The 20,682-nt window shown below is 43.7% G+C and overlaps 1 protein-coding gene across 25 annotated transcripts in view; it reads right to left on the bottom strand.

Moving 5' to 3' along the window:
* KLC1 (kinesin light chain 1) overlaps window positions 1-20,682 on the bottom strand; it is a 69,146-nt gene that overhangs the window by 41,089 nt on the left and 7,375 nt on the right. For 19 of the 25 annotated variants that reach the window (XR_012037289.1, XR_012037288.1, XR_012037291.1 and 16 more), the window contains one exon: window positions 533-794. Coding sequence is in view for 22 of the 25 variants with exons in the window: in XM_072840080.1 (XP_072696181.1) it covers window positions 533-793 (261 nt within the window). In the remaining 3 variants the exon portion in view is untranslated. Of the gene's footprint in view, window positions 1-532; window positions 795-1,186; window positions 1,282-20,682 lie in introns of those variants that run through there. The other 6 variants (XM_072840083.1, XM_072840079.1, XM_072840082.1 and 3 more) reach the window with 1 other exon arrangement.

Genomic DNA, 20,682 nt, shown 5'->3' with positions numbered 1-20,682 from the left:
CCCTCACTAGGTGTGACCACAGAACCAAGCCCTGGCCAAGGAAATGTAAGCAGTGCTGTGTAGCAGTGGGAGGAAGTAAAGGAAGGAGGCACACCCTTCCTGTCCCTTCCTGTCCGTTCCTGTCCTAGAATGGGGTCAGGTGACTGCAGCTGGAGCTCGTGGTCCAAAGAAAAGGCTGTGTGTGGTAGAATGCAGAGGCCCAAGTATCCCTAGTGATGCTGCAGCTAAGCAACCTGCCTAGGGCAGCCTACCTCACTATTTCTCCTATACATTTCTATGACCTTTAAGCCACGGCTTTTGTTCTTTGATACATGCAGCCAAATCAAACCTGAAATGACAAAGTTACCTCTATTTTGACTCTTTTTAAAATTCAGACATGACTAAATCAGTCATCATTTATAGAACATACAAACTGATCTGTTATTCTAGAAATATCTTCCCTCTAGTTTAGTTAAACCATATATCTCAATGAATTTTCCATTTCTCCAGACTGTCAAGCTCCTGTTCTTATCTGAGGTGACTTCACTTATACCTGTGCCTCACTCAGGCCAAGCTCCAACATTTCCAGTGACTTTCGGATCATGTTTGATTTCTCTTCCACCAGATTACTTTCGTCATCTTTCTTCAAACACTTCAGTGTCTCAAGTAAACTTTGTAAAATGGAATTGTGCTCATTCTTCAGAGCTTCCAGCCCCTGAATCACTTGCTTTGTCTTAGAAATAATTTCATCCTGTGTAAGCTTCTCCAACTTGTCTTCCTTTATATACACCATCGTGGACATGTTGTCATACATTCTAGAATGGAAAAAAGAAAACAAATTAGGTATCTTATCACAGATGTAATTTATTTTACACCTCTAATAAAATACACTGTGTGAAGACTTTTAAATTAACATTTTTATAGGTAAATAATAAATGTGTATGTCTGTGACTTGTTGAAATACTCTATTTCTCTTTTCCCTTTGCAGACCAATTTAATTACTTTTATGCCTTATGCCTGAATTCTTTTTAATGGAAGAAATGACAGCAGTTGAAATTAATGCCAAAGATTAAAAGCAGCAAAATATTCAAATGGCATTTCTAAAGCACAAAGCCACAGTGAACAAAAGTTCCCTGAATGTTTGCAAGTTTTTACCCCCCCTTAATGAAATGCGGAAGGGACAGTAAATTCTTGGTAACATATTTACCAAAGCCTTGAGAAGTGGTCACAGTTGGAAGAAGGAAGAAAACCAGCAAAGGAACATGGGAACAATCAGAGTAGCAGGAGAAGGACTAGGTCCGTCTGAAATATGGTAAGAGAGTGACATGAGCAGGATCATCAGTACTGTAAAGATGCACAGAGGACGAAGGCTAGGCATGCCTATATGATCAGATTAGCCGAGGAGCCATCAAAATTTCATGAAATCATAGTGTCTGGAACTGCCTTTAAAATACCAAAATGAGGTGATCCCTGGGTGGCTCAGTGGTTTAGCACCTGCTTTCAGCCCAGGGCAGGATTCTGGAGTCCGGGGATCAAGTCCCACGTCGGGCTCCCTGCATGGAGCCTGCTTCTCCCTCTGCCTGTGTCTCTGCCCCTCTCTCTCTGTGTGTCTCTCTCATGAATAAATACATAAAATATTTTAAAAATAAATAAATAAAATAAAATACCAAAATGAGGGACACCTGGGTGGCTCAGTGGTTGAGCATCTGCCTTCAGCTCAGGGTGTGATCCTGGGGTCCCGGGATTTTATTAAAAAATAAAATAAAATACCAAAATGAGAAGGACGTCTGGATAGCTCAGTGGCTGAGTGTCTGTTTTAGGTTCAGGTCGTGATCCCGGGGTCCTGGATTGAGTCTCGCATTGGGCTCCCCTCAGGTAGCCTCCTGCTTCCTCCTCTGCCTATGTCTCTGCCTCTCTGTATCTCTCATGAATAAATAAAATCTTTTTAAAATAAAGTAAAATACCATAATGAGAAAGAAAAAAGAGAGGGGCATGTAAAAGTGTCAGCAAATTCACAACTGCTGAAACTAAGCAACAGGTCTTTGTATAACCTCTCTAGGTTTGTGTATGTCTTTACTTTTTTACTTATTTTTTTAAAGATTTTATTTATTTATTCATGAAAGACACAGAGAGAAAGAAGCTGAGACACAGGCAGAGAGAGAAGCAGGCTCCATGCAGGGAGCCCGATGCTGGACTCCATCCTGGGATTCCAGGATCACGCCCTGGGCCAAAGGCAAGAGCTAAACCGCTGAGCCACCCAGGGATTCCCTTGTGTATGTTTTTAAATCCCTTAATTAAGTTTAAAAAGATAAAGGCCACAGTGAGCATTCAGGTGGCCTCAGGAAACCATCAGGGCACCCTTCAGGGACTGAAGTCAGAGTACATGTCGGGGTGATTTCCTTTAGAGCACTTACTACTACTCGAAATCTGTTTTCATGTATCGTCTTATATTCCCGTGAAGGTAAGTAAGCTCTATCTAAAAGGCAAGGCCTCTATCTTGTACCCCACTAAATCTCAGTCCCCAGGATAGTGCCAGACTCTGGCCAACTGTGTGGTGAAGGCCCGAACTGACAGATGTTCACAAAGGGAAGCAGTGTCCAAACATTGACTACAAGTTCCAGGACTTGGGAGTAAAGGCTCCAAGTAGTCGATAATAAGATAATGTTAGTAACTGTACACGCAGTTTCACGGTGTTTGTGTGTGTGTGTGTGTGTGTGTGTGTGTGTGTAACTAAAGAGTTTTAAAGACTAAATTCCTTTTGAAATTTAGAGGCATTTAGACTTAGACTATTCAAAGAGATCCATCTCTGTACCAAACAAAGCCCAGAAAACAACAAAAGAAGAGGTAATTCCTCTACCTGATGGTCTGTATTATCATTAGGTTTGTTAGGTATTTATTCAGTTTATGGCTCCCCAACCCCACTGCAAAATCCAGAAGAGTGGGCACCTCATGGTCTTGTTCAGCCCCATAGTCCCAGCCTGTCACACAGTAAATGCTAAACATATATTTACCGAATAAATGAATAAAACATTTTAGGAGCAGCTTCCAATGAACACATTTCAATAGCATGAGGCTAAAGTGCTAACCTGGGCATGACCTAAGGTTCCTACAAGTGAAGAAGAATCTCCAGAATTGGTGTCCCTACAGAAAGGAGGAAAATCAAAATGAAGGCCTCCCTCTCCACCTTTGGCAGGGATTTCCAAATGATAAAACATTTCATTCTTTCCTTTCCCCAACTAGAAGATACAACTGTTTTACTAAAACTCCAAGCTAGGGCAGCCCGGGTGGCTCAGCGGCTGAGCACCTGTCTTCGGCTCAGGTCATGATCCTGGAGACCTGGGATTGAGTCCGACATCAGGCTCCCTGCATGGAGCCTGCTTCTCCCTCTGCCTGTGTCTCTGCCTCTGTGTGTGTGTGTGTGTGTGTGTGTGTGTGTGTGTGTGTGTGTCTCATGAGTAAATAAATAAAATCTATAAATCAATCAATCAATCTCCAAGCTAAGGCCTAGAATGCAGGTGGCCAGGGACGTGCAGGCTAACAGAAAATAAGCTAGCCAACAGGTGCACCAAGAGCTAAAGGCACAGTGACAGGAACTGCATGAGGGGAGCATGGAATAGGAGAGGATGGCAAGCAGCTCCTCTAGAGAAGAGAGGTAAGCCACATGGGAGACACCAGTCCTGAGGTGAGCCCATCCTATCAAAAAAGCAGATCTCTTCCCGACAGGAGTGTGGAGGGCATTGCCAGCCACGGAAGCAACCAGCACCAGGCCAGGGGTATGAGAGCAGCCACTGCCCCGAGCAGTTGCTTCAAGCACTGTGAGTGAGGCTCGCAGTGACAAGGCTAGGACAGCTGCCCTCTGAAGGCAGGAGGCTGCAGGGAGGTTGCAGGGTCCTGGCAGGGAGATGACAGCATGAGCACAGCCCATCAAAGATACACTGCCCTTACTTCCCCAGCCCCCTGCCAGCATCAGTCATGCCTCTCCTTGGAAAGGCAGACACCTAGCCAGCAAATTCTTAGTCTTTTCAAACAATATTAAACTCAGGGGAATGCAAGGGAGAGTCTCTAGACTCTAATAGGAAATGAGAACAACTTCATTACTCAAACCACCTGTTTTGGCATGAATGCCGAAGAAGCTACGGCAATGTAAGATTGAATCCTGTCCATTCCTCAAAAAGTTAAAAATAGAACTACCCTATGATCCAGTAATCACACCACTGGGTAAAAAACTTTATTTTTTATTTTTTCCCCCACCGCCCCTCCCCTCCAGCAACCCGGTTTGTTCTCTATAGTTAAGAATTTTTTATGATTTTTCTCCCTCTCTTATCTCATTTTATTTTCCCCTCCCTTCCCCTATGATCTGGGTTTGTTTCCTAAATTCCACAGAGGAATGAAATCATTAAGTATTTGTCTTTCTCTGACTTATTTCGCTCAGCATAATACCCTCTAGTTCCATCCATGTCAATGCAAATGACAAGATTTTTTTTGATGGCTGAGTAATATTCCATTATATATACACCACATCTTCTTCATCCATTCATCTGTGGATGGACAACTCAGCTCTTTCCATAGTTTGGCTGTTGTAGACGTTGCTGCTATAAACATTGGGGTGCAGGTGCCCCTTAGGATCATTACATTTGTATCTTTAGGGTAAATACCTAGTAGTATAATTACTGGATCATACAGTTCTATTTTTACCTTTTTGAGGAACCTCCAGACTGTTCTCCAGAGTGGCTACACCAGCTTGCATTCCCACCATCAGTGGAAGAGGTTCCCCTTTCTCCACACCCTCGCCAGAGCTATAGTTTCCTGACTTGTTAATTTGCTGAGTTGGATCTCCCTCCTTAAACCCCTACCCACTGAAGCAACTTCTTCCCTCTAAAATAAACAAAATATATTTGCTATCTCATCTACAAGGTAACACTTCAAATATTGTATTACAGGCTGAGGGAAATCCAAATCTTCCATTTCCCAAGCTTCTACCTCATGCCACCCTCAAGGACTCTTCAATCACAGCAGTTTCCATGCCCCTCTATCCAGGTCACCATCAGATAAATACACCTAGGTATGCCACTTCCTCAGAGGGAAACCCACAGCAGCATACACACGTGTTTATACTGTTCCGTATCTCTCCATTTCTAGACTATAAGTCTACTCCGTTATAACCAAAGGTAGGCTATATTAAAAAATAATTTTAGGGGCAGCCCCGGTGGCTCAGCAGTTTGGTGCCTGCCTTTGGCCCAGGGCCTGATCCTGGAGACCGGGGACTGAGTCCCACGTTGGGCTCCCTGCATGGAGCCTGCTTCTCCCTCTGTGTCTCTGCCTCTCTCTGTGTGTCTCTCATGCATAAATAAATAAAATCTTAAAAAAATAAAAAATAAAAATAAAAAATAATTTTAAAAATTATTAATTTTTAAATTTAATTTTTTAATTTTTAAATTATTAATTATTTAAAAATTAAACGTTGGGGGTACGCCTGGGTGGCCCAGCAGCTGAGCGTCTGCCTTCAGCCCAGGGCGTGATCCCAGGATCCCGGACTGAGTCCTGCATCGGGCTCCTTGCAGGGAGCCTGCTTCTCCCTTTGCCTGTGTCTCTGCCTCTCTCTTTCTCATGAATAAATAAAATCTTACAAAAAAAAATTTTTTTAATTTATTTATTCATGAGAGACACACGGAGAGAGAGAGGCAGAGACATAGGCAGAAGGAGAAGCAGGCTCCATGCAGGGTGCCCAACGTGGGACTTGATCCCGGAACTCCAAGATCATGCCCTGAGCTGAAGGCAGGTGCTTAACCACTGAGCCACCCAGGCGTCCCCAAAATTTTTTTTTTAATTTAAGAAAATAAAAAATTAATGTTGGAGGCACCTGAGTGGCTCAGTCGGTTAAGCATCTGCCTTCAGCTCAAGTCGTGATCCCAGGTACTGGGGCTGAGTCCCACATGGGGACGGGCCTGCTAAGCAGAGAACCTGCTTCTACCTCTCCCTCTGTCCTTCCTCCTGCTTGTACTCTCTGGCATTCTATCTCTCTGTCAGATAAATTTTTAAAAATGAATGAATGAACCAGCACTGGAGCCAGCGCATCTGAATCCAAGACCTTTTTTATTCCCTCGTCCATTGTGGGACCTTTCAAATCCACTGTTCAACAGGAAAGTTATTATGGCCTATTATGCTGGATGTCTCAGATTCAAATCACCCTTAACATAATCTGTCCTTTATGCCAAGACTGAGGGTTTTGGTTTTTTTTAAAGGTATCTCTACACCCAATGTGGGGCTCAAACTCACAACCCCGAGATCAAGAGTTGCACGCTCTTCCAAATGAGCCAGCCAGGTGCCCCAAAGATTTCTCTTAATCTTCCTATTTGACCGTTTGTTTCCTTCGGAATTAATTATCTTGATTTCATTTCCCTTTTAAGTTGGTGCTAATTCACCTGCATCTTTAGCACTTGTCCCTGGGTTGGTGCAAAGCTCTGTCTTCCCCACGGTCAACCCTGTGCCCCACAGTCTAACACTGGTGTGTTACATACAGCAAGTGAAAAACTCAGTCTTGGGGTTCCTGACTGGCTCATTTGGAAAAGCATGTAACTCTTGATCTCGAGGTTGTGAGTTTGAGCCCCACATTGGGTGTAGAGATTACCTAAGCAAACAGAGAAATCTTCAATGTTAACAATCAAATCCTGGGATCCCTGGGTGGCGCAGCAGTTTGGCGCCTGCCTTTGGCCCAGGGCGCGATCCTGGAGACCCGGGATCGAATCCCACATCGGGCTCCCGGTGCATGGAGCCTGCTTCTCCCTCTGACTGTGTCTCTGCCTCTCTCTCTCTCTCTCTCTCTCTCTCTGTGACTATCATAAATAAATTAATTTTAAAAAAATCAAATCCTGCTAGGGATAACGGACACTGACAAATTTAGAGTGGACAACTGTGTGCAATGAAAGGTTGACGCTTTAAAGTGAGAAGTATGACGGCCATGTCCGCTGAGGCATGACAAGGGACCTGCAAGAACTTGAACTGGACAACACAACAGAGAAGCCAGAGGACCCAACCCTCAACCACAACCTGGCATGTAGAACACCAATAGCCAGGTCTTCACTTCCTAAGGGGGAGATGAGAGATGCAACCAACTCAAAGATAGAAACAGCCTCTCATTCAGTTAAATACTTACTGAGCACCAACTCTATCTATGCCAGACACTATTCAAGGCACAGGAGGTACTCTTTACCAAAAAACTACTTTTTAAGGAAAATTAAAATATTGTGGTGACACAGAATATCCTACATGTTCCCAGGGAGTCAGAGTCAAGTAGACAGAATGAAAACAATCAGAATAACTTCAGACTTCTCAAGGGCAATACTGGAAGCAAAAGGCAATTAAACAACTGCCTCTAAAATTCTGAAGGAAAATTATTCCCAATTTAGAATTCCATAGCTGGCCAAACTCTCCAATCAACCATTGGAATAGGGAAATAAGATTTTTAGACATACAAGGTCTCAAAAACTTCTACCTCTTGCGCACAGGAAGATGCGCTCAACCAAAATGATAAGAAAACCTGAGGGCGCCTGGGTGGCTCCATCAGTTAAGCGTCTGCTTCTGGATCAGGTCTTGATTCCGGGGTCCTGGGATTGAGCCCCACGTCGGGCTCCCTGCTCAGCGGGGAGACTGTGTCTCCCTCTTCAGCTCCCTGCTTGTGTTCTCTCTCTCCCTCACTCACTCTCTCTCAAATAAATAAAATCGAAAAGAAAGAGGAAAGAAGAAGGGAAGGGAAGGGAAGGGAAGGGAAGGGAAGGGAAGGGAAGGGAAGGGAAGGGAAAGAAAAAAGAAAGAAAAGAAAAGAAAAGAAAAGAAAAGAAAAGAAAAGAAAAGAAAAGAAAAGAAAAGAAAAGAACGGACAGACAAGACCTGAAAAAAAAAAATGAGAAGAAACCACAGACTGCAGGGCACAGGGTTCACTGTAGGAAAGACAGAGCTTTGCACCAACCCAGGGACAAGTGCTAGATATGCAGGTGAATTAGCAACAACTTAAAAAGGAAATTAAATCAAGATAATTAACTCCTAAGGAAACAGTCAAATAGGAAAAGTAATAATAGTTTATTACTCAGCTCTGGCATTTATACAGCCATAGAGATATAAACAGTAAAGACTGATCTAAACAAAATTAAAATTCTACTGGAAGGTTATGGAGATGCAAAGGATGCACCTGTATGGTGAAGAGAAGCAAAGAAAGAGGTAGGTCCTAGGGGATCCCTGGGTGGCTCAGCAGTTTGGCGCCTGCCTTTGACCCAGGGCGCGATCCTGGAGTCCTGCTCGAGTCCCGCGTCAGGCTCCCGGCATGAAGCCTGCTTCTCCCTCTGCCTGTGTCTCTGCCTCTCTCTCTTTCTCTATCATAAATAAATAAAATCTTAAAAAAAAAAAAAAAAAAAGAAAGAAAGAAAGAAAGAGGTAGGTGCTAAGTATCTAGAATTGGAAATCAAACACTGAAAAGTCATCATGGGCACCTGGCGGGGTCAGTAGGTAGAGCATGCAACTCTCAATCTTGGGGTTCTGAGTTTGCGCCCCTTGTTCGGTGTAGAGATTACTTAAAAAATAAAGTATTAAAAAAAATCAGGCAGGGATCCCTGGGTGGCGCAGCGGTTTGGCGCCTGCCTTTGGCCCAGGGCGCGATCCTGGAGACCCGGGATCGAATCCCATATCAGGCTCCCGATGCATGGAGCCTGCTTCTCCCTCTGCCTGTGTCTCTGTGCCTCTCTCTCTCTCTGTGACTATCATAAGTAAATAAATAAAAATTAAAAAAAAAAAAATCAGGCAATATAATAAGCCTGTTACTTAGAAACATTAGAAACTGGTAATTAGGGATCCCTGGGTGGCGCAGCGGTTTGGCGCCTGCCTTTGGCCCAGGGCGCGATCCTGGAGACCCGGGGTCGAATCCCACGTCGGGCTCCCGGTGCATGGAGCCTGCTTCTCCCTCTGCCTGTGTCTCTGCCTCTCTCTCTCTCTCTCTCTCTCTCTTTCTGTGACTATCATAAATAAAAAGAAATAAAAATAAAAAAAATAAAAAATGTTAAGTTGAAAATCCACATGTATTTAAAAAAAAAAAAAAAAGAAACTGGTAATTATGGAAAAAGTGTAATTTCACTTAGAAGAAATGAAAACAGTCTCTTCTAGGGAGAGGGAAAGGGGGAGCAAGGGAGCATTAAAACCCACATTTACAAAACTATGGCTGTGCAAACTATAGGTGTACAATTGTCATCACATCATACCAAGAGTATATGCACTCCCCCTGACATAACTACTAATGATGCCAGCCTTGACTACCTGGCTGAGGTAGTTCATGCAGGCTTCCCTCCACTACACATCCACTCCCTTCCCATACTTGGTCTTTTAGAAGCAAGTCACAAGGTACAGGCCACACTCAGAACCCCGGGAGAGCTGATCTCCTGAAGAGGGATATAAGGTGTCTGGGGTTATTCTGTAGGGGACAGTGTCTCTTCTCTGCCTCATCCCTCATTTCTTTATTTAATCATTTATGTCAATATGGACTGTGGGTATTTGGGGTTAACAATTTTATCCATTTGAGAGAAAGAGTGAGCACGAATGGGGGCGGGGGGGGGGGCAGAGAGAGGGAGAAACAGACTCCCTGCTGAGTGCAGAGCCCAATGTGGGGCTCCAACTCAGGATCAAGATCATGACCTGGGCAGAAGGTAGACACATAACTGACTGAGCCACCCAGGCACCCCTGGATATTTGTTTTATACTTTAAGTTACAGCTAAAGGATACAATTTCTTTTTTAAGATTTTATTTATTTATTCATGATAGACAGAGAGAGAGGCAGAGACACAGGCAGAGGGAGAAGCAGGCTCCATGCCAGGAGCCTGACGTGGGACTCGATCCCAGGTCTCCAGGATTGGACCCTGGGCCAAAGGCAGGTGCTAAACCACTGAGCCACCCAGGGATCCCTAAAGGATACAATTATTAAAAATATTATGCTATTTATATTGTTGCTCAAAGTGTTCTAGCTTGGGCCAGTGAGAGCTCTCTTGATTGGCTCATAAATTCTTTGAACATGCTCCTATCCCTCTGTTCTTTGAGCACTTCCTTCCTTTCTAGCACTACAACACATTCCAGGCACATCTTGTATTCTCCCTGCCCCAGCTCTAGAACCAGCTTTTTTTTTTTTAAGATTTAATTTATTTATCCATGAGAGACACAAAGACAGGCAAAAACATAGGCAGAGGGAGAGGCTCTCCCCTGTGGGGACCCCAGGATCACGCCCTGAGCCGAAGGCAGACATTCAACCGCTGAGCCACCCAGGCGACCCTAGAACCAGCTATTAACTGAAGGAGCCTTGGTTCATTTGATAGTAAAATGGTTTTAGAAACCAAGACTAGGCCCAGTGAGTATCTTCCCTAAACATGCAACCCCAGTCTAACCATGAGCAAATGCCAGACAAACCCAAATTGAGGACTATTCTACAAACACTGACCAGTACTTCTCAAAACAGTCAAGGTCATAAAAAACAAGGAAAGTCTAAAAAAGTGTCACAGCCCCAGGAAAAATGATGGCTAAATGTAATATGATGTGGCATCCTGTTTGGGGTTCTGTAAAAGAACATTAGGGGAAAACTAGCAAAATCCAATAAAATGAATAGTTTAGTTAAAATTATATACCAATACTAGTTCCTTAATTGTCACAAATGTGCCATAATAACATGGGGTGTTAACATTAAGAGAAATTGAGTGCAGATATACAGGGACTTTTTACTGTCTTTGCAACTTTTCTGTAAACCTAAAGCTATCCTAAGAAGTTTGTCTTTTAAAAATCTACCTATAAAAAATACAAAAAAGTACATATGTAACTTTGATAAAAACCAGAAAAGTGGGCAGCCTGGGCAGTTTAGCACGACCTTCAGCCCAGGGCATGATCCTGGAGACCAAGGCTCGAGTCCCACCTCAGGCTCCCTGAGTCGAGCCTGCTTCTCCCTCTGCCTGTGTCTCTGCCTCTCTGTGTCTCTCACAAATAAATAAATAAAATCTTAAAAAAAAAAAAGTGTAGGTATAATATGGAGAGTGATAATGTACATCTGTGCTTTTTAGTTTCTGGAGCATTTTCCTAAGTGTACTGTCTTACAAGAACAAAACCAAGTATTCAGTTAGTTTAGTGAACCATCACTCTATCTCCCACTTACCAACGAGGAGACAGACAGTTGAGGACATTTAAGCCCATACTACCCAGAACAGGAACAGATCCCAAGTTCTCTCTACCCTGCTAGGGTGCACCTTTGCTCTCATGGCTGTACTGCTGCGCATGCGTACACACACCGCAAACACCCTGTACTCTGATTGCTCACCCACAATAGAACTGGACTGTCTGGTGTTGCAGGCAAAGGAACTTATTAAAACCTCAAATATAGAAAGGATTTCAAATTCTGCCACAATAAAAATAGACTAACCTAACAGAAAAGAATAGAAATGCTAAATACACTGAATATTTTATAAAACAAAAATCGGGATGCCTGGGTGGCTCAGAGGTTTTGTTTTTTTTTTAAGATTTTATTTATTTATTCATGAGAATACACAGAGAGGAGAGAGAGAGAGGCAGAGACACAGGCAGAGGGAGAAGCAGGTTCCATGTGGGGAGCCTGATGTGGGACTCGATCCTGGGTCTCCAGGATCAGGCCCTGGGCTGAAGGCAGCACTAAACCGCTGAGCCACCCGGGCTGCTCCTGGCTCAGAGGTTTAGCTCCTGCCTTCGGCTCAGGGTGTGATCCTGGAGACCTGGAATTGAGTCCCATGTCGGGCTCCCTGCTTGGAGCCTGCTTCTCCCTCTGCCTGTGTCTCTGCCTCTCTGTGTCTCTCATGAATAAATAAAATCTTTAAAAACAGAAAAATTAGGGATCCCTGGGTGGCGCAGCAGTTTGGCGCCTGCCTTTGGCCCAGGGCGCGATCCTGGAGACCCGGGATCGAATCCCACATCGGGCTCCCGGTGCATGGAGCCTGCTTCTCCCTCTGCCTGTGTCTCTGCCTCTCTCTCTCTCTCTCTGTGTGACTGTCATAAATAAATTAAAAAATATATTAAAAAAAAAAAAAAAACAGAAAAATTAAGCCAGAACTGGTTAGACTCTAAATGCACTTTTTAAAGATTATACTAGATCACACATATTGAATTTCTGTCATATCTGATTATCAATTCTCATATAATGCTCTTATTTCCTATCTCTACCACCTTTTCACATATATTCATACTCCCTTTATACTAACGCTGACTACAATGAGATCATACACACACAAGCATCCTAATTAATAAGCAATACAATTTTCAATAGTCTGACAAATTTTACAAATGTTCCCCCTCTCAAAAATTAACAAAAAGAGGGGCTAATGGGTGGCCAGCAGGCTGAGGGTCTGAGTCTTGATTTCAGGTCAGGTTGTGATTCCAGGGTTGAGGGATCAGGCCTATGTGTCCCTCTCCCTCTGCCCTTCCTCCTCCCTGGCTCACGTGCACACACATTCCTGCTCTCTCAAATAAATGAAATCCTTAAAACAAAAATAATGATAATAATTAACAGTAAGAAAGCAAAGGCCGGAGGAAGAGTGAGCATCATCCTGGTCACTTTACCTCTCCTGGGTTAGCATGTGACATTCTGTCAAGAAGTAAAAGGCCGGATCCCTGGGTGGCGCAGCCGTTTGGCGCCTGCCTTTGGCCCAGGGCGCGATCCTGGAGACCCGGGATCGAATCCCACATCGGGCTCCCGGTGCATGGAGCCTGCTTCTCCCTCTGCCTGTGTCTCTGCCTCTCTCTCTCTCTCTCTCTCTCTCTCTCTGTGTGTGTGTGTGTGACTATAAGTAAATAAAAATTTTTTAAAATTTTTAAAAATTAAAAAAAAAAAAAGAAAAGGCCAATATGGTAAAAGTTTTAGAACATATGCACTTAAAAGGAACTGTGTGGAATTAGATTAGTGGTTGTGGTTGCCTGACATAGAGAATATACTAAAAAATTCACCAAACCGTACACTTCTTCTGGGGCGCCTGGGTGGCTCAGTCCATTGAGTGTCTGCCTTCAGCTTGGGTTGTGGTCCCGGGGTCCAGGGATCAAGCCCCACACGGGGCTCCCTTGCTCAGTGAGGAGCCTGCTTCTCCCTCTGCCTGCCGCTCTGCCTGCTTGTGCATGCTCTCTTGTGCTCTTTCTCTGTCAATATATAAATGAGATCTTAAAAAAAATTAAAAAATAAATTGGTAACTTCTGTTACATGACTTTTTTAAAAAAAGATCTTATTTATTTATTCATGAGAGACAGAGACAGAGAGAAAAAGAGGCAGAGACACAGGCAGAGGGAGAAGCAGGCTCCATGCAGGGAGCCCAATGTGGGACTCGATCCCGGGTCTCCAGGATCACGCCCTGAGCAGAAGGCAGACACTCAACCGCTGAGCCACTCAGACATGCCTATGTTATATGACTTACTCTCATTCTTTTAAAAGAATGCGATAGAAAAAACAAGTCTGGATGTGCAGAGTGAAAGACAGCCAAGAGAGAAACCTGAGTTATTCTGATAGTTCTTGGTTATAAAATGAAGTTCCTACAAATACAACAAATGATAGCCCAAAAAAAGAAAAATAAGATGGGAGAACAGGGAAGTCTTTATTTTGCCAATACTGAGAGCAGAACATCAAACTTGAGATGTTTGCCCAAAATATGTGAGCTGAACCAGTGGGAAATGCAGCCAGCTAGACCCATGGTCTATCTCTCTACATACAAGAATCAGCCCTAATGAGCATTAGGAATGGAGAGGGTCCTGACTCTGGGAAAAATGAGAAGCAGCCAGAGAGCCACTAATGAAACCATAGCAAACAACTAAAGTTTATACAAGGAAATATTCAGTGCTGTGATCTGAAATTCCACATATGATCTGCAAATTCGTATGTGGAAACCTAATCCCCAAGGTGATGGTATTTCCAGGTGGGGCCCTTGGGAGGTGCTTAGGTCATAAGGGTGGAGTCCTAATGAATGGGATCAGTGCTCTTATAAGGGAATCCACAGAGCTCTCCCACCTCTTCTGCCAAGTGCCGCCAGAGAGAAGACAGCCATATACAAACCACAGAACCTTCCAGAAACTGACTCTACCAGCATCATGATCTTGAAATTCCCAGCCTCCAAGACTGTGAGAAATAAATTCCTGCTCTAAGCCCCACTTGTTTTGGTTGAGGAATGCTCCTTCCCGAGCTTATATAACAAAGTTAAGGTCCATATTTTAAGCCAAATCTAAAAAGGTTTCCTGGAGGGTCTCAAGCCTTTTCAAAGCATGACATTTTTGGATACAAATACAAATGTTACACTCCTTTGTAGGATTATGATAGTGAGTTACTTTATTTTCTAAATAGAACACTGTATTATAATAGTAAATATATTTTATCCAGCTATACGTTGCCTACTCTTTCCCAAATAAAAACCACTAACTTCTACTCAAGGAAGGATGTGCTCCATCACGTACCTTCTGACTAGAAACTTCATCTGTGGGCCACAAACTGCCAGAGGCAGCATTAAGACATAATTCCAGGGCTTGCCACAAAGCAGTTCCAGAATAGAAATTTTATCAACTCATTATTTTCTACTTGTACAGTGCATCTCCTCCAATCAAATCTTCCTCAAACCTCGGGCGGCCCGGGTGGCTCAACGGTTTAGCGCTGCCTTCAACCCAGGGCGTGATCCTGGAGATCCGGGATCGAGTCCCATGTTGGGCTCCCTGCATGGAGTCTACTTCTCCCTCTGCCTGTCTCTCTCTCTCTGTGTCTCTCATGAATAAATAAATAAAACCTTTAAAAAAAAAAAAAAAACTTCCTCAAACCTAATCAACCTAATGTAATCCTTTTATCTTCTCTTCCAAACGTAAATCACAAGAATAAATTGAGTAAATGAATCATGCTGGCGTAAAAATCACAAAAACACATAAAGCGTATGCTACTGGTGAATCGCTAAATTCTACCCCTGAGAATAATAATACAGTATATGTTAACTAAATTGAATTTAAATAAAGAATTTTTTTTAAAAAGGCGTATCTCTCAGCAGGTGCCAGCATAGAATGCCAGATGCCTTTCTTCATATGTTCTTGGAACTTAAATCAAACCCAAAGAAAAATGAAAAGGAAGAGCAGAAAAACCTGAATTGAGTATGACTGAGAAAAGCCTTGATGTGACTTCATATAAGTTTGGTGGTAGAGCAATAAATTTATACTTTTCACACACACACAAAAACGGTAAGTGTAAAAAAAAAAAAATGGTAAGTGTTTTAATATTAAAGACTCCAGGGCAGCCCCGGTGGCGCAGCAGTTTGGCGCCACCTGCAGCCCAGGGCATGATCCTGGAGACCCTCGATGGAGTCCCTCTGCATGGAGCCTGCTTCTCCCTCTGCCTGTCTCTGCCTCTCTCTGTGTGTCTCTATGAATAAATAAATAAAATCTTAAAAAAAAAAAAAAGACTCCAGGGGACACCTGGGTGGCTCAGCGGTTGAGCATCTGCCTTTGGCTCGGGCATGATCCCAGTTCGGGGGATCGGGGACCCCCCCCATTTTGGGCTCCCTGCAGGGGGTCTGCTTCTCCCTCTGCCTGTGTCTCTGACTCTGTATCTCTCATGAATAAATAAATAGATCTTTAAAAAAAAAAAAAAACTTAAAAAAAAAACTCCCTAACTACAGCATCTATTCTGAATCCATTTCTATACCAGAACTATAGCCCACTTGATAAAACAAAAGCTTCATTTGCCTCAGATGAATCTATCATGGATGCCCTTGCAGAATTAGAGAAATGGAGGCAGTCAAGACTCCCTGGGTTCTTTCCCCACAGCCATGCTCAGGTCAAATGCAGTTCTGCTCTGAAAACCTCCTCCTCTATGTACGTGGATCTTCTCACTCCACAATAACCTAACCACCCTCCTACATGAAGCGTGTGTATATGCCAAGAAGAGAGCATCTGCTTTGCTTGTCAATGACCACGCTGCATCTAAGGAAAGAGTTTTATAAGGCGACCTCCCCCAACAGCTAGTCAGGTGCCTAGCCCCCTGCCAGGTAGGACTCCTGGCCACAGCCAGACAGTGCACTAGGTCATTCAATCTGCCATGGGACCAAAGGCCCATAGGCCCATCTCTTCAGATGCAAATTTTAAGCATGACAAACTACAAGGAAGGGCACCACACAGAAATATAGGAGAACATGCTTTTTCCTAAATCAAGAATGAGTAAGCCCAAATGATGTAGATGTCTCTATTATAAGTCTTTGGTTGAGCAAACAAAAGGAAAAACAGCTTCATCGGACAGTGTGACTAAGAGATTACAAAACAGAGTTTTATGGGAGTGTGTGGCAAAAAAATATGGAGTATTCATTACGTAGTTAAAAAATACCACTTTCATTTCAAAATGAAAAATATAACATTAAATTTATTTAAGTCTAAACTGCCCTCTCTCTCATGAATAAATAAAAAATCTTAAAAAAAAAAAAAAAAGAGACACAGAGGGAGAGAGGGGGAGTGGGGGGAGAGAGAGAGAGAGAGAGAGAAAGGGGGGGAGGGGGAGGCAGAGACACAGGCAGAGGGAGAAGTAGGCTCCATGCAGGGAGCCTGACATGGGACTCGATCCCAGGTCTCCAGGATCAGGCCCTGGGCTGAAGGCGGCAGTAAACCGCTGAGCCAACTGGGCTGCCCGAAACAACAGGTTAAGAGGTGCCTGGCTGATTCAGTTGGTGGAGCATGACGTTTTTCTTTTTTAAGATTTATTTTGAAAAAAAAAAAAAAAAAAAAAGGATTTATTTTGAGAGAGAGAGAGCACACATGGAAGGGTAGGGGGAGGATCTCAAGCGTACTCCCCACTGAGCACAAATCCTGATACAGGGCTCCATCTTACCACCCTGAGATCATGATCTGAATGGAAATCAAGAGTCAGACACTTAGCCGACCGAGCCACCCAAACATCCGGAGCACAAGACTTGATCTTGGGGATGGGAGCCCCCACACTGGGTGTAGAGATTAATTAAAAATAAAAATTTTGGGGCACCTGGGTGGCTCAGTCAGTTGAGCATGCTACTTTGGCTCAGGTCAAGATCTCAGGGTCCTGGGATCAAGCCCCACTTCTGGCTCCTTGCTCAGCAGACAGTCTGCTTCTCCCTCTGCCCCTCCCCAGCTAATGCATACCCATTTGCTCTCCCTCTCTGTCTCAAATAAATAAAATCTTGAAAAAAAATAAAATCTTAAAAATATAAAATCTTGGGCAGCCCAGGTAGCACAGCAGTTTAGTGCTGCCTTTGGCCCAGGGCGTGATCCTGGAGTCCCAGGATCAAGTCCCACGTCGGGCTCCCTGCATGGAGCTGCTTCTCCCTCTGCCTGTGTCTATGCCTCTCTCTCTCTCTCTCTCTCGTTTCTCATGAATAAATAAATAAATAAAATCTTTAAAAAATATATATATATATAAAATCTTTTAAACATATATATACACACAGACTACACACACACACACACACATATATATATAATATTATAAGGCTCAGTTAGGAATCAGCCTTCGGCTCAGGTCATGATCCCAGGGCTAGGATGGAGCCCCACATCTGGCTCTCTGCTCAGTGGGGAGCCTGCTTCTCCCTCTGTTGGCTGCTGTCCCTGCTTGTGCTCGCTCTCTGTCAAATAAATGGATAAAATCTTTAAAAAATAGGGCACAGGGGTGGCTCAGTGGTTGAGCGTCTGCCTTTGGCTCAGGTTGTGATCCCAATGTCCTGTTATCAACTCTCGCATCAGGGTCCCCACGGGAGCCCGGTTCTCCCTCTGCCTATGTCTCTGCCTCTCACTCTGTGTCTCATGAATAAATAAATTTTTTAAAAAATCTTTAAAAATAATAAATAAAGGCAGCCCGGGTGGCTCAGCAGTTTAGTGTCGCCTTCGGTCCAGGGTGTGATCCTGGAGACCCGGGATTGAGTCCCAGGTCGGGGCTCCCTGCATGGAGCCTGCTTCTTCCTCTGCCTGTGTCTCTGCCTCTCTCTCTCTCTCTCTCTTTCTCTCATGAATAAATAAGTAAAATCTTTAAAAAATAACAAATAGGGGATCCCTGGGTGGCTCAGCGGTTTGGTGCCTGCCTTCGGCCCAGGGCGTGATCCTGAAGACCTCAGATCAAGTCCCGCGTCCAGTTCCCAGCATGGAGCCTGATTCTCCCTCTGCCTGTGTCTCTGCCTCTCTCTCTCTCTCTGTGTCTCTCATGAATAAATAAAATATTTTTAAAAACAAAAATAAAGGGATCCCTGGGTGGCCCAGCGGTTTGGCGCCTGCCTTTGGCCCAGGGCGCGATCCTGGAGACCTGGGATCGAGTCCCACGTCGGGCTCCGGGTGCATGGAGCCTGCTTCTCCCTCTGCCTATGTCTCTGCCTCTCTCTCTCTCTGTGTGACTATCATAAATTAATTAATTAATTAATTAAAAATAAATAAATAAATAAAATAAAAATAAAAAAATAACAAAAACAGACAAAATAAAAAGCAGGAACCATAAAAAATTAATAAAGTAGAATTCATCAAAATTTAAAATTACTAAAAAAAATTTTTAATTACTGATTATTAAAAAGGCACAACCAAAAAGATATACTTTAAGCCCTAGAGCTGGGACACTTGGGCGGCTCAGCAGTTGAGCATCTACCTTTGGCTCAGGGTGTGATCCTGGGATCCAGGATCAAGTCCCACACTGGGCTCCCTGCGTGGGGCCTGGTTCTCCCTCTGCCTGTGTCTCTGCCTCTCTTTCTGTCTCTCTCATGAATAAATAAAATCTAAAAAAAAAAAAAAACAGTTAAGGCCTAGACTGGGAAAAAATATTTACAACATATGTACCTGGCAAAAAGACCCGTACTCAAATACATAAGGAATTTCTATACCCAATAATTTTTCTTTTTTTTTTTTTAATTTTTATTTATTTATGATAGTCACAGAGAGAGAAAGAGAGAGAGAGGCAGAGACACAGGCAGAGGGAGAAGCAGAGGGAGAAGCAGACTCCATGCACCGGGAGCCCGACGTGGGATTCGATCCCAGGTCTCCAGGATCACGCCCTGGGCCAAAGGCAGGCGCTAAACCGCTGCGCCACCCAGGGATCCCTCTATACCCAATAATAAAAAGACAACCTGACTTTCTAAACAGGTAAAAGATTTAACAGACACTTCACAAAAGCAATATACACAAAAAGCCAATAAGCATGTGAATAAGTGTTCATTATTAGTCATCAGGAAAATGCTCAGGAAACCCATTCGACAAGATGCCACTATACATCCACTAGAATGTGAAGAAGAAAAGAAAGAATACCGAATGCCAGAGAGGATATGGAATAACCAGAAGAAAGAACACACACATTGCTAGTCCAAGCGTAAAATGTACAAGCACTCTGGGTTGTTTCTTTTTTTAAAGATTTATTTATTCACGAGAGACACACAGAGAGAAGCAGAGAGAGAAGCAGAGATACAGGCAGAGAGGGAGAAGCAGGTTTCATGCAGGGAGCCTGATGCAAGACTCCATCCCGGGACTCCAGGATCGCGCCCTGGGCCGAAGGCAGGCGCTAAACCACTGAGCTACCCAGGGATCCCCTGGGTTGTTTATTTAAAAGTTAATGATATATTAACTCAGCTGAGTGTGGAGCCTGCTTGAGATTCTCTCTCCCTCTCTGCTTGTTACTTCTCATAAACAAACAAACGCAAACAAGCAAATAAATGTTAATGCTACATCCACATTATGGGCAATCCCACTTCTGGGTATTTATCCAGAAGAAATGAAGATGTATTCCCACATGGTCTCCCACAAAAATGAGTACCCCTGCCCCCAGTGTGCTTCAAGAAGAAAATGGTTGGACTGTATAGGTCCCACAATAGAACACCACTCAGGAACAGAAAGGAACCAACCACTGACATAGCAACATGTATGAATTTCAAAAATGTTATGCTGGGATCCCTGGGTGGCGCAGCGGTTTGGCGCCTGCTTTTGACCCAGGGCGCGATCCTGGAGACCTGGGATCGAATCCCATGTCGGGCTCCCGGTGCATGGAGCCTGCTTCTCCCTCTGCCTGTGTCTCTGCCTCTCTCTCTCTCTCTCTGTGACTATCATAAATAAAAAAAATAAAAAAATAAAAATGTTATGCTGAAACTGGATGCAAGGATACCTAGGCAGCTCTGTCCATGAAACATATGCCTACAGCTCCTGGGATCAAGTCCTGCATCAGGCTCCCTGCTCAGTGGGGAGTCTGCTTCAGCCTCTCCCTCTCACTCTCCCTAACAAATAACATCTTAAAAAAACAAGCTGGATGCAAAAAAATATATACTGTATAACCTCATTTATATGAAATTCTAGAATAGGAAGAACTACCCTGTGGTTATAAAAATCAGATCACAAAAAAAAAAAAAAAAAATCAGATCACTGCTGCGGGGGCGGGTGGTGAGAGGGGTGATGGATGATTGGCAAGGGGCAGGAGGGAATTTTCTGGGCCTTATCTTGGTATATAGTCATCAAAATAGAATGAATAATATATTTAAAACCTTGGCATTTCAATGTATATAAATTGTATCTCAATTCCCTTTAAAAAAGCAGAATTTGTGGGATGCCTGGGTGGCTTAGTGGTTAAGCATCTACCTTCGGCCCAGCACATAATCCTGGGGCCCCAGGATGGAGTCCCACATCCGGCTCCCTGCAGGAAGTCTGCTTCCCCCTCTGCCTCTGTCTCTCATGAA

Source organism: Canis lupus, chromosome 9 (genome assembly GCF_048164855.1).
Source record: "Canis lupus baileyi chromosome 9, mCanLup2.hap1, whole genome shotgun sequence".
Classification (NCBI taxonomy): Eukaryota; Metazoa; Chordata; class Mammalia; order Carnivora; family Canidae; genus Canis; species Canis lupus.
Note: the sequence above shows the minus strand (reverse complement) of the source record. Positions and strands in the feature narration are given on the sequence as shown.